Below are 12,500 nucleotides of genomic sequence, written 5' to 3' on the forward strand. Positions count from 1 at the left end.
CTTTGCCTCGCCAGAAAAACTTGCAAAAACGCCAAATGCATGTGTCATCTCCCACACACACACACGAGACAGAAAATGGAATAGAAACGAAAGAAGCAAAAAATAAAGAGGAAAACTTGGGTGAGATTTATGATGGAAGACTTTTTTCATAAGAGTTTTTGGCTTGGATATTTTTCTTAAAGTAATACCGTGAGTCACAGTCACTGAGGGGAGGAGAGAGGAGGTGGTTGTTTTGGAGAGAGAGAGAGAGAGAGAGAGAGAGAGAGAGAGAGAGAGAGAGGGAGAGAGAGAGGGGGTAGAGAAAAGGTGAGAGATAGAAAGAGCGAGAGAGAGAGGAGGTGGTTGTTTTGGAGAGAGAGAGAGAGAGAGAGAGAGAGAGAGAGAGAGACAGAGAGAGAGACAGAGAGAGGGAATAGAGAGAGATAGGGGGTAGAGAGAAGGTGAGAGATAGAAAGAGAGAGAGAGAGAGAGAGAGAGAGAGAGAGAGAGAGAGAGAGAGAGGGTAGAGAGAAGGTGAGAGATAGAAAGAGAGAGAGAGAGAAAGAGAGAGGGAGAGGGGGGGTAGAGAGAAGGTGAGAGATAGAAAGAGAGAGAGAGAGCGAGCAAGAGAGAGAGAGAGCGAGCGAGAGAGAGAGAGAGAGAGAGAGAGAGAGAGAGAGAGAGAGAGAGAGAGAGAGAGAGAGAGAGAGAGAGAGAGAGAGAGTTGGTTTCTGAGTTACAACACCAACGCTCCCACGCCAAATGTCAAGATTTGAAATGTAAGAAAAGATCATTAAACATGATACCATGTAGGCCTACGATAGCATACTGATCATTAAGTCACACACACACACACAAACACAAATAGATCTGACAGCTGCTTCTTCCAGAGTGCGTCAGCCTTTGCACGGTGCTATCATCGAGACATATTAAACACCACCACACTTTGCACCTTCCGCTTCTCCACCTCCGCAAGCCAGGCGCTGTTCATTCACTTGTGCTCTCATTATCCCCCCTGATGTGGCATTCCTGGGGCATCTGTTGCGCTCTGTCTTGGTGTTTCTTTTACAACACTGTTACGGCCTGTTTTGTTTTTTCTTAGGTATTTTATGTATTTCATTATTTACTTCTTTGGTATTTATTCTTTATTTTATTTTATTTATTTTCATTTATTTTACAACTCTGTCTTGGTCGGTCTCGATATTTTGTATTTATTCTATGTGTGTAACACTAAAATGGTATATTAGTGGTATTATTTTTCATTATTCACGTATTTATTACTTTATAATTGTTTTGCTTTACAACCTCCCAGATTCCACAGCCTGAACCTCCAGGCTGTATATTTACACCCCTCCATGAATCACCCGTGTTGATCACTTAGCGGTCAGGCAGACTGCGATCCCGGATGGCTACAGGAGTAGTGGACTTCCAGGAGAGATCAGAAAAAAGACCCCAGGGGCGTGTGCCAATAGTGATCTTATGCACGGTATATCTGCCCAGCGTGCCAGGCAACTGTTATAGCTGCAGAGATTTATGTCCGGGCTCTAAGTTTGGTGTGTGGATGTGTGTGTGTCTGCGTGTGTGAACGTGTTTGGTGTGTGTGTGTGTGTGTGTGTGTGTGTGTGTGTGTGTGTGTGTGTGTGTGTGTGTGTGTGTGTGTGTGTGTGTGTGTGTGTGTGTGTGTGTGTGTGTGTGTGTGTGTGAATGCTTGAGCGTGATGTGTCAGCCAGGAGCCCAGAGAGGTTTTGGGCTCCTCACTATCATATTTACAGGCTGCTGTTGTTGAGTACTGTGTCTTCATTAGTTATCTATCTTTGTCGCTATCTATCTCGCTCTGTCTCCCTCTGTCTGACTCACGCTGTGTTACTCAGGGTCTCTCTACCACTCTGCTTCTCTCTGACTTTCTCTCTGTCTCTCTGGGCCTCTCCTTCTCTCTGGGTTTTTCTGGGGGTATCTCTTGGTCGTGTTCTCTCTCTCTCTCTCTCTCTCTCTCTCTCTCTCTCTCTCTCTCTCTCTCTCTCTCTCGCTCTGTCTCTCTCTCTCGCTCTCTCTCTAACTCTCTCTCTCTCTCTCTCTCTCTCTCTCTGTCTCGCTCTCTCTAACTCTCTCTCTCTCTCTCTCTCTCTCTCTCTCTCTCTCTCTCTCTCTCTCTCTCTCTCTCTCTCTCTGTTTCTATTTCTCGCTTCCTCTCTCTCAGTAGTAGTCTCTCTCATGTCACTCTCTCTTTCGCTTACATCTCATATTTCAAGTTCAATGGGCTTTTCTGTCATGAAAAGCATGAATTTACATTGCCAAAGCACGCAAAGTAAAGTAGTATATAAAAAAAGAAGACGTATATTAAATTACAAAATGTCTCTCTCTCTCTGTCTGTCCCGGTATCTCCCTACCTCCTGTCTCAGATGGACCCGGTGCAGAAGGCTGTGTTGCATCATACCCTGGGGGTGGTGCCCACGGTCAAGAGGAAGCATGTGTCTTGCAGTGTGTGCCAGCTGAGGTTCAACTCCCAGGTGAGTCCGGTTAAGCCTGCACACAAAACCAGTCTCTGTACTTTTCAGTCGCATCCAAGGACAGTGGTTCTCAATCTGTGGGTCGCAAGCCATGAGTGGGTGATATTAGCAGACCCAAGTAGGTTGTGGCATGGACGAAGTAACAACCATTATATTTAAATCCAAATGATATTCCTTTTGCCCTGTTTAATTTGGTCAAAAGTATGTCTGGAGACTGAAAAGGGGAGTACTTTATTGATTAATAAATGTTAATTATAGTACTTTTTGGACATGCTACTGACAATGGATCGCTGAATCATGGCATGAATCAGTTAAGGAACCTCTGTTCTCGATGAATCTAGTTTAGTTGACCGTGGACCAAGAGGGATTCGTCGGCTTGATGGAGATGGGGGAAGGTAAAGGTTGTGTGGTCACTACCTGTCACCTGAGCCGGCTCGGTGAGAGAGAACTGCTTAGATGTTGGACGACCACTGGTTCAAACTTAAGAAACACAAGCTGCTTTCAATTAAAGAGTCTATCGGTGTGCTGAAATGTGTTTTGAATAGAGTGTTATAGGCACATAAACCTTGGAATATTTGTACTCTGGTAGAAAATTACTGGTGAAAGTTCCCGTCTTGCCAAGGTATTGCCAACAAGGATAAAGTTGGCTAATAGCTTAAGCTTAGCTTGTGGCTGATCTAGCTATTTCTGTGTGTGTGTGTGTGTGTGTGTTGTGGTAACCCGGTGCTCGGTTGGGCCAGGTTCCACGGATGAACGACACTTTTAGCGTGCGGATACGCCGTTAAAGGCATTTATTTACAATCAACTTAAATCAAACAAGGAGCTCGCAGTCTCTAGGGCCTCTAGCCTCTCCCGGACACGAGCACTTCCTCCTTGCTCCCGTGCCGTGCTGTGCTGTCCTGGACCTCCTTTTAAGATGGCTCCTCTGTCACTGGCCAGGTGTCCACCAATCACCCTGATTGGGGAGGCGAAAGGGATGCTCTCCGTCGCCGGCTGGTGGGTGGGGGTGGTATATCCCGTCCTTCACGGTCCCTCTGCCCCGTCCAGGCCGAGGTTTACAGTCACACTGTGTGAACTAACACCCACCCTGTTGAGTGAGTTAAACATGGCATCAGAGCAGTTACTGGCATTACTGTGTACCACAAAAGGCTTTACTGTTACTGTTTTTGTACACTGTTTTGCTTATTATGCTACCATTATTGCACTGTTGGCTCATTATGGCACCTATAGCCATCCCTGAAGGGAAGGATCCCTCTTTCTGTGTTCTTTCTCAAGGTTTCTAACTTGATAATTAAGTGAAATTTCCCCCGCCCTTAATTTATGACGTGTGAAGGGGAACTGTGAAGCCCTTTGAGACTATAAGGACTTAGGAGCTGCACCAATAAACCTGAAAGCAACTTGCCTGCATTAATGAGCAGGGAGGGGTAATGCCAGGGCCTCTTTCTCAAGGATGTCCACAGGTAGACTATATGCGTTGGGGTTTGGAACCCCAGAACCTTTGGGCTTTAGCAACGTTAGTAATGCACTTCTCATGAGAGAATGGAAAGTGTTAAAATCCCCATCTTATGTTCATATTTAAAAGAGAGGGGCGGAGAGACGGAGTATGCACTCCTGTGAATGTGTGTTGTTGGCTGTGAATAGAGAATGTATATGTACATGAGTCGCATTGTCTTTCGAATGTAAATCCTCTCAAGCGTTCCCCACTTACAGACCAAGCAGGCCCGATACCTGAATGTTGAGAGATGCACGGAGAGCAAGACTAGAGATACCAGGACTGGCTGTGTACTTTCAGTCCAGTTAGTAATACAATATTTCATTGGATATAGAGATATTTAGACAGAGATAATAAAATCTTTGAAGATAGATGTCATCCAACGTTTGTGTGCTGTCGGGTGGAGCCCTGTTCCACCAGATACCAGGACCCCCCAGCCTCGGGGCCCTCCCTGCTGGCTGCGTAACGACCCATCAGCCCGCCGTGACTCAGCGACGGTCGAGGCGTGGGTGTGGAGATCATGGCACTATTAGCGTGCGCCCATTAAGCTGTTTTCATACTGTCCTCGTCTTAAAGGTCAGAAGGTGGTGTGTGCTTTTGTGGGGGTGTGTGTTGGGTACTTCTTTCTCCCGACAACACACCCCGTTTTTTCTGATGCAAATCTCATCGACACGACCAATTCCTCTGGCGGCCAGACAGTGAGTGTTTGCTTACAGATCCTTTTCATCACCACCGGCGTGTTGACACAAGCCTTTGTTGGTGAAACAGAGGAAAGGGATTGATTCACACCTGCATGGTAATCTCAACAATGTTATACAACAGACCGATTAGTCTATTCAGACCTCCTCAAGTGAAACACCTGGTTTTGGTGAGTCAGAGGAACCCAAGGCTCCATCCCTGGAAAAAAGGAGGAGAGAAACCGCCAACAATAATCGTTTTCGCAATTATCCTTTAAGACACCAGACAGAAAACACACATAACTGCTAATGAGTCGCTCCAAAGAGGGAACATTAAAGTAAAGTTTAGACATAAACTAAAGATGAACTAAACAGGATAAAAAATCCAAACTCACAGAACAGCAATCTCAGTTCAAATTGGCACAAGCATGAAGTGAGCTTCAGATTAACATCAGGGACAACTGTCCAATGTTTTTTTAATAACTGTAAAATATAATCTAGTTTATGTTGCACTAGTATTTCCCAGAAACATATAAACTGTAGAAAACATACTAGAAATGTGTGGCATACAGAACATACAAGTGTTGGATGTAACTAACTTAAATTAACCTTTAGTATAATAAACATATATTTATACAAGGCTCTGGAAGTCTGATGTCATATAAACTCTGGTGTAGAAAGTAAAAAGTATTAATACACATTTATATTTTCCGAAATGTATGGCCAATGTCGGAAAATTGACACACCCATGCTTTTGGTAAAAATAGTTTAATGGAATATTATCATCAGTAAACCTTGTGTCGGGGTTTTGTTCACATATTTTTCTGGCATTTGCTAAGTATTTGGCACCTTTTGCCTAAAGGCAATAACTGAGTTTTTACTATGATGTAGCAAGGGTGTGAAATTTAAAATAAAAGTTTTGTAACCTCAGCCACATTTTCCATATCCAATTATATTTGTGCTATTACCTCACGGGTTGTTGACCAAGCACTCCAACATATCTGCCTTTAAACAACCCTCACATTTCCTGCTCCCAGCAGGGGGCTGATTGCATTCTGTACTGGAGGTATTTTAAGTGTCATTCTCATACGCCTCCACCTTGATTAATTACCCAGAATAATCACTTGTGCTGGTGAACTGCAGGTATTCCCACTATTTTGAAGCCCTTCTCTGCGTCTCTCAAGCGTGATTCAATGTCCCTGTAGGTAATTGTACTGCTCCTTCAAAAAAATGTGATCACGCATCATTCAATCAACATTTGTGATAACAAAGAGACGGACCAGTTGAACCGTCTGCCCAACCCGTCCTTAACCAACCTAGTCTGTCTGCAATGTTTCCCCAGCATCTACACCACAGACAGAGAGATCTGTACACTGAGTTGGTAGGAGACTGTTTAGCTGGAGACAAGCAGTTTTATAATGCTTCTTTGGAACCGGGCCCAAATTAGAGTGAATGAATCTGCAGAGGAAGTCGGGGCAGAAAGGGCTGGTATTAAATTAATAATAAAGCACCGCGCTCTCCTGCTCTCTCTATAATTCCCCCCTCCCCTCCCCCCGCCCCTCCAGGGTGAGCTGTGAGCCTAAAACCACAGTGGCTCTAGTTTTAAAGAGGTTTTTATAAGAGGAGAGTGGTTGATATAGGTCCATTAACTGGAGTTGTAGTTAACGCGTTGAGCCAGATGTGTTACCCTTTTATCGAGCAGGACTCAGTCCAGCAGTGTATTTCACACAAAGTTCCCTTTGATCCGGCTAGTCCTGCGGTTTATTAATTTACACAAGGTTCCTAATACAAACCAGTAGCCCTTTCTATCTCTTACAGATTTATAAATATTATCTAAAGGTTTTAATGTTTCACCAAGTCATTGTTTGGGTTCATCACATGCGTGAAATGTGGGCATACCTGTGCTCAGGTAAAACAAAAGCTGCTCAAAGGTCAGATTTCACTGACGGTTGGTCCGAGAGTGGGGGCTGGGACGTCCCATCACAGCAGCCCCCATTCCATTGTTATGCCAAAGACACGCCCACCAAGACTGTCCTCAAAGTGGGGAGTGGTGGTGGGGGAAACTTTGATTGGTCATCCCGGGAAGAAAAGGGCGGCAAAGTTAACCAACCAATCCAAGCAGTCTCCTGACACACAAAAACAACAACGTCTGCTAGCTCCAGGCCATTCCTTTGCCTGATCCGCCTCGAGCCGTATCCCGAGGCGTCTCCGCGACGATGGCGGTCAACAAAATGCTCAAGTGCCTCCTCCTCACGCTCAACTTCCTGTTCTTCATCTGCGGCGCCGTGGTCCTGGGGGTCTCGGCCCACGCCAGCTCCAACCGGACGGAGTACCAGATCACCGACGAGCTCCTGCCGGCCGTCCACCTCATGGTCGGGGTGGGCGCCATCACCCTGGTGGTCGGCTTCCTGGGCTGCTGCGGCGCCGCCGCCGAGAGCCGCTGCCTGCTCGCGCTCTTCTTCCTGGGCCTCCTGGCCATGCTCCTCATGCTGCTGGCCGTAGGGGTGCTGGGGGCCATGGCTCGCACGGACACGGCCCAGGACCTGGTCAGGGCCCAATTCGAGAAGCTGGGGCCACTGGCCGAGGCGCCCACGGAGGTGCAGGAGTCCTTCCAGAGCGTGGAGAGGGCGGGGCAGTGCTGCGGCTTCTTCAAGGGCCACGAGGACTGGAGCAACAGCTCCCTCGAGGTGCCCGACTCCTGCAACTGCACGGACACGTCGAAGAACTGCACGGCGCTGCTGGACGGGCGGGACGTGTTCGCCACGCCGTGCCTGCCCTACCTCCTCACGTGGCTGGACCGCGTCTCGGGCGCGCTCATGGGCGTGGCCTTCGCCCTCGCCGCCGTCATGGTCATCGGCATGGCCTTCTCCTTGGCGTTGATGTGTCAGGTCTCAGTCGGGAACAAGAGTATTATCTAGTCATGGGACGTATACCGTGCCAATCTTGACGGTGTTGTTGTTCATGGAGAAATGTAGAGGAAATACTTATTTTTGAGAGTTGTTTGATGGCTTTTAGTTTCACTTCCTTGTTTGTTAATAGTGGTGTTGTGGGGAGAGAATATATCAATGACTTATTACACATTTTTGAGTAAATCTTTGGTCTACTTGTTTTTTTTCTTCTTTGTGTAGTAGTGGGGTTACGAGGCTAATTTAACCAACATCAAGATGTTTATTACCAAGAGAGAAACCACATAGACACATTCCAGCTGAAATGAAAATAGACTTTACCCTACTTTCTTTAAATCCTCCTACTATCTCCTTCACAGACACACACGCACAGTCAAACAGACACACAGACACACACACACACACACACACACACACACACACACACACACTCGGACACATTCTCAAGTTTTACAGAGGAGGCCGTGATTGATCCGATTTCAAACAGTATGCAACATTCTCAAGTGACAGAAAATAGAGTCATAAATAATTCGGGCTATCCAACCCGGATTAGTGTCTCTAGACCAGCTGTGAACCCACCGATCTACAAACACGCGCATTGTGTGTGTGCGTGTGCGCACATAGTTTCACAGTGAGCATACATGCCGCCAGTGCGTCTCTCACTCTGTTGTTCGTCTCAGTGTCGTTCTGCCCTCTGGTAGGAGCACACCACGGTTCCCTCAACAACTTTATTTACCCAACAAAGAGCGGACAACGGCCTGACCTGTGATGTGTTGATAATTGGTGGTTACCTTCCCCCCCCTTCAAAATCCTTCTCTTACCACCACCCTCCCCAACCCCCATCTCCTGCCCGTTTAGCATGCGTTCCTGCCTTCTCTGCTGGTCCTCATACATACACTGCTCACTTATTGTCTGTGTTGCAGTTTCAGCTGAACTTCAAAGGAACAGGCGCCCGACCATTTGTGCTTGTCTGAACACAGGGACTTTTTGTCTGTCTTGTGTTCTCTCTCTTGTTCTAGCTTTCCTACTCCTCTAGTCTTCTCCCCTTCACTACACCGCTCTCCTCTCTTTTCCCTCGTCACTCCTCCATTTTCTCTCCCCCTTCTATTCACCTCTTCTCCCCCCTCCCCACCCCTCGTCTCACCTTTCACCCCGGTGCTCTTCTATGTATCTCCCCCCCTCTCCACCACCCCCCTGTTCATCTCCCTCCCTCCGATTGTTTCCTCCTCTCCTCCCTTTCCTCACAGACTCCCATACCTAGAAGCCCCAGCCTCACCCATCTCCTCCCCCCCTCCCATCTCCTCCCCCCCTCCCATCCCCTCATCCCCTCCCATCTCCTCCCCCCCTCCCATCCCCTCATCCCCTCCTTCTCCTTCTCCTCCTCTGCACACATCTTCTCTACCTAACCCACGCAGGCCCACCTTCTCATTCAGTCCAGGCTTTCAGGAGGTCTCAACACATGCACCCCAGTAAACAACATCAACATATTTTATTGCTTGTGCGTCTGCCTATTGCTGACACACTTAGGGGAGAGGGCCTGGGGGGGGGGGGGGGAGTAAAAAAAAACACAAGAATCTTGGTTCCCCCAAAGGAAAGACATTAGAGCAACTTTACGAACTCGGTTTATTTGTGGATGTGTGTTTCACGCCTGGAAACATGGTTACATAAAACTAAGAGGCTAAACATTTGTTTTTAATTTAACGGTTGGCTTGGAGAAACTTTAACCGCACGCTCATTTGACATCTCAGGAGATGAGTTGTAGCTCTTGTCATAAGTGGTAATATTGTGCAAAAAGGTTAGCTTAAGGAAAATCTTCACTTTGGAAGCAGTTTGCAAAGGCTAGATCAAAAAGCTGTTGCAAAGGACCAAAACGCAGGGGATACACTATGTAAACAAAGACATCCGTGTACGTGGGTACGGGACATGTGTTTGGCCCTGATTGGCCAAAGACCTCCACTGGGTGATTGCCTTACCCCCAGAGCTGGTGCCTATGGGGTCGCTGCGGCCTGGTTCCCTGTTCCGACACCACTGCTGCTGGGGCCAGTATAGACACCACAGTTGTTAACGATGCTTGCTTAAGGGCACTGGTGGTCCTTGGTAATTAAACAAAGTGGTGGAGATGTAAACATTGGATATTTTATAACCACTGTGTTCCCTTTGTTATTATTTGTCTTTATCAAAGCAGAGTGGTCTGATTTTCATAAGATAGCTCAGGTCGGATTCTCAATGTGCCAAAAAATATTGGAATATCTTGACTGATGTTGTAAACAGTTGAAAATAAATTACTTAAAAAAATGCTTTGAGGCCCTTTACAACGTCAGTCAGATGGCAATTTTAGTACTTCTTCTGTGAGGCTTCTGAATGAAACCTGAGGTTTGAGGGAGACATAGCTTTTCAAAAGGAGAGATGGTTTGTCGCGGTTGCTAGCTATGGTAGAGTTTCAAATTGACATTTGAATCCAAAACTAAAGCTAGCTGTCAATGATTTACAGTTGACAATTGAGCAATGTAATTGGAAAAAGTACTTTTCATATATCGTGGTATTGAAGTTATTGAACTAAAGGTTCCCAAGAGAGATAAAAAAGAAAATGGTGGGAAAATGAATAGGTAACATACATTTTTTTCATGCAATCGTTCCCCCCCAAATCAGCTGTTAGTTCAGACATGTTATTCACAGACAAACAAATGTCCAACGTGTGCAGCTTATGGTGTTGTGCTGAAAAGTCAACATGCTTCGCTTTCCAGTGGACATTTATTTTGCGATCAATAGACTGAGCACTAAACCTGGCGATCATGTTTACTTGATTATGGAGGCTTGTTTGCTGGCAAAAAAAAATCACAACCGCCTCAAAGTGCTTCCCTACAATGGACTCAGTGACATGACACTGTGTAAGAGCCGCAAAGGAAGAAACACATTAACCACTTATATGAAAACCACCGGAGAGAAAGCTTCCAAAGCCACCTTCACTGTTCCTCAGCACAACACAGCCCCATTCTCCCGCCCCACTCAGCACCACATCACACAAACAAGAAGACGTCTGAGAACGTCTTAAACGTCTTCCCCCCCAAACGCATCGGTCACCGCTCTGATTTACCCACTCGTTAATTTGGGTGATTATTTATTCTGAGGCCGCAGTGACCCTGGTCCAGCCCGTCCCCCTGGTCCCCCACGTCCCCCTGGTCCCCTGGTCCTTCTACTATTCCCGGTCCTCCTGGTCCCAGTGGTCCGCTGAGTCTACCCGGTCCTCCTGGTCCCAAATGTCCCCCTGGTCCCCTAGACCTCCTAGTCATCCCAGTCCCCCTGGTCCCCCTAGTCCCCTAGACCTCCTAGTTATCCCAGTCCCCCTGGTCCCCCTAGTCCCCTAGACCTCCTAGTCATCCCAGTCCCCCTGGTCCCCTAGACCTCCTAGTTATCCCAGTCCCCCTGGTCCCCCTAGTCCCCTAGACCTCCTAGTCATCCCAGTCCCCCTGGTCCCCGACATAACCCTGGTTACTGTGGTCCCCTTGGTCCAACACTTCCTCCTGGTCCCCTGGTCCCCCACGTCTCCCTGGTCCTCCTAAATTACCTGGTCCCCTGGTCCCACACGTCTCCCTGGTCCTCCTAGAGTACCTGGTCCCCTGGTCCCACACGTCTCCCTGGTTCCCCACGTCTCCCTGGTCCTCCTAGTCTTCCCGGTCCCCCATCCCCCTGGTCCTGCTAGTCTTCCCGGTCCCCCATCCCCCTGGTCCTCCTAGTCTTCCCGGTCCCCCATCCCCCTGGTCCTCCTAGTCTTCCCGGTACCCCATCCCCCTGGTCCTCCTAGTCTTCCCGGTCCCCCATCCCCCTGGTCCTCCTAGTCTTCCCGGTCCCCCATCCCCCTGGTCCTCCTAGTCTTCCCGGTCCCCCACCCCCCTGGTCCTCCTAGTCTTCCCGGTACCCCATCCCCCTGGTCCTCCTAGTCTTCCCGGTCCCCCACCCCCCTGGTCCTCCTAGTCTTCCCGGTACCCCATCCCCCTGGTCCTCCTAGTATTCCCGGTCCCCCACCCCCCTGGTCCTCCTAGTCTTCCCGGTCCCCCTTGCTGTTGCCGCGGTTTAGAACCTTTGGCCAAGATGGGATCGAGGGTTTCAGAAAGCCGTTCTCAAAGTGTCCCGGTGCCTGCGCCGGGGCAGAATAAATGTCCTGTTGTGAAGCTGATCCCGGCTGCTGCGACGTGGTTGGACTCTCTGAGGGCAGCGTTGTTGTTTACCTGTTTTTTAATCATAAGAGAAAAATCTGTGGAAGATATTACCGAGCTGACCCCATGTCTCTGTGTGGTCTCCTGAATAATCATTGCTAAGGGGGGGGCCTATCAGACCATTTTTACAGTGACCTCAGGAAGCCTAACAATATTAAACATGAAGTTTCTTCCGAAGTCTAACCTGAACTGCTACCAGAAGAAAACCTTGAAAGTTTCTCACAGAACTACCCAGTATCACACCAAAATGTAGTATAGCTACGTTGGTCCACAGCAGAAAACATAGTCGTTTCAAAATAATGCCTCTAAAATTGTGAATGCCCACGATTCTTTGGTCTAATTTCAATAGGCCTGCGTCCTAGTCACGTGACTGTTTCTGTCTGCAAAATTGTAGAGGATGTTAAGTAAGTCAGTTAAACTACTTGTGGCGTTTTTCATGTTCTTTGGGCTTTTGTGAGGGACTAGAATCACTGTATATTCTATTCAAGAAATAAACAACATGTATTTCAAACATGTGGAGCAATGAGCTATATTTTTGTTCGGGATCCCTTAGGCCCCCAATTATGGTATATATCCATATGCGCTTTACGACGTGTGGGCGTTATTTCCTTTTCTTTAAGATGCACGCATATATCCTGTTTTTAATACATGAACATGAACATGTTTTACGAACACAATATTCTATTCCAAAAATACTGATTTTCTACAATAACATTATTGCAATA

The 12,500-nt window shown here is 47.5% G+C and overlaps 2 protein-coding genes across 2 annotated transcripts in view; both read left to right on the plus strand.

The window, feature by feature from the left end:
- Positions 1-2,220: 2,220 nt before the first annotated feature.
- znf385d (zinc finger protein 385D) overlaps positions 2,221-12,500 on the plus strand; it is a 28,492-nt gene continuing 18,212 nt past the window's right edge. The window contains exon 1 of the mRNA XM_060064571.1: positions 2,221-2,486. Within this exon, the coding sequence (XP_059920554.1) occupies positions 2,379-2,486 (108 nt within the window). The 5' untranslated portion in view covers positions 2,221-2,378. The remainder of the gene's footprint in view (positions 2,487-12,500) is intronic.
- On the plus strand, positions 6,622-7,747 carry LOC132467344 (tetraspanin-8-like). The gene has a single exon (XM_060064572.1). It carries the CDS (start codon positions 6,872-6,874, stop codon positions 7,571-7,573), a length of 702 nt encoding a protein of 233 aa, XP_059920555.1. The 5' UTR covers positions 6,622-6,871; the 3' UTR covers positions 7,574-7,747.

The sequence above is a fragment of the Gadus macrocephalus genome, chromosome 11 (assembly GCF_031168955.1).
Source record: "Gadus macrocephalus chromosome 11, ASM3116895v1".
Lineage (NCBI taxonomy): Eukaryota > Metazoa > Chordata > Actinopteri > Gadiformes > Gadidae > Gadus > Gadus macrocephalus.

Excerpts from the sequence above, each read along its gene's own strand:
- LOC132467344 (XM_060064572.1), top strand. The coding sequence starts at position 6,872 with ATGGCGGTCAACAAAATGCTCAAGTGCCTCCTCCTCACGCTCAACTTC.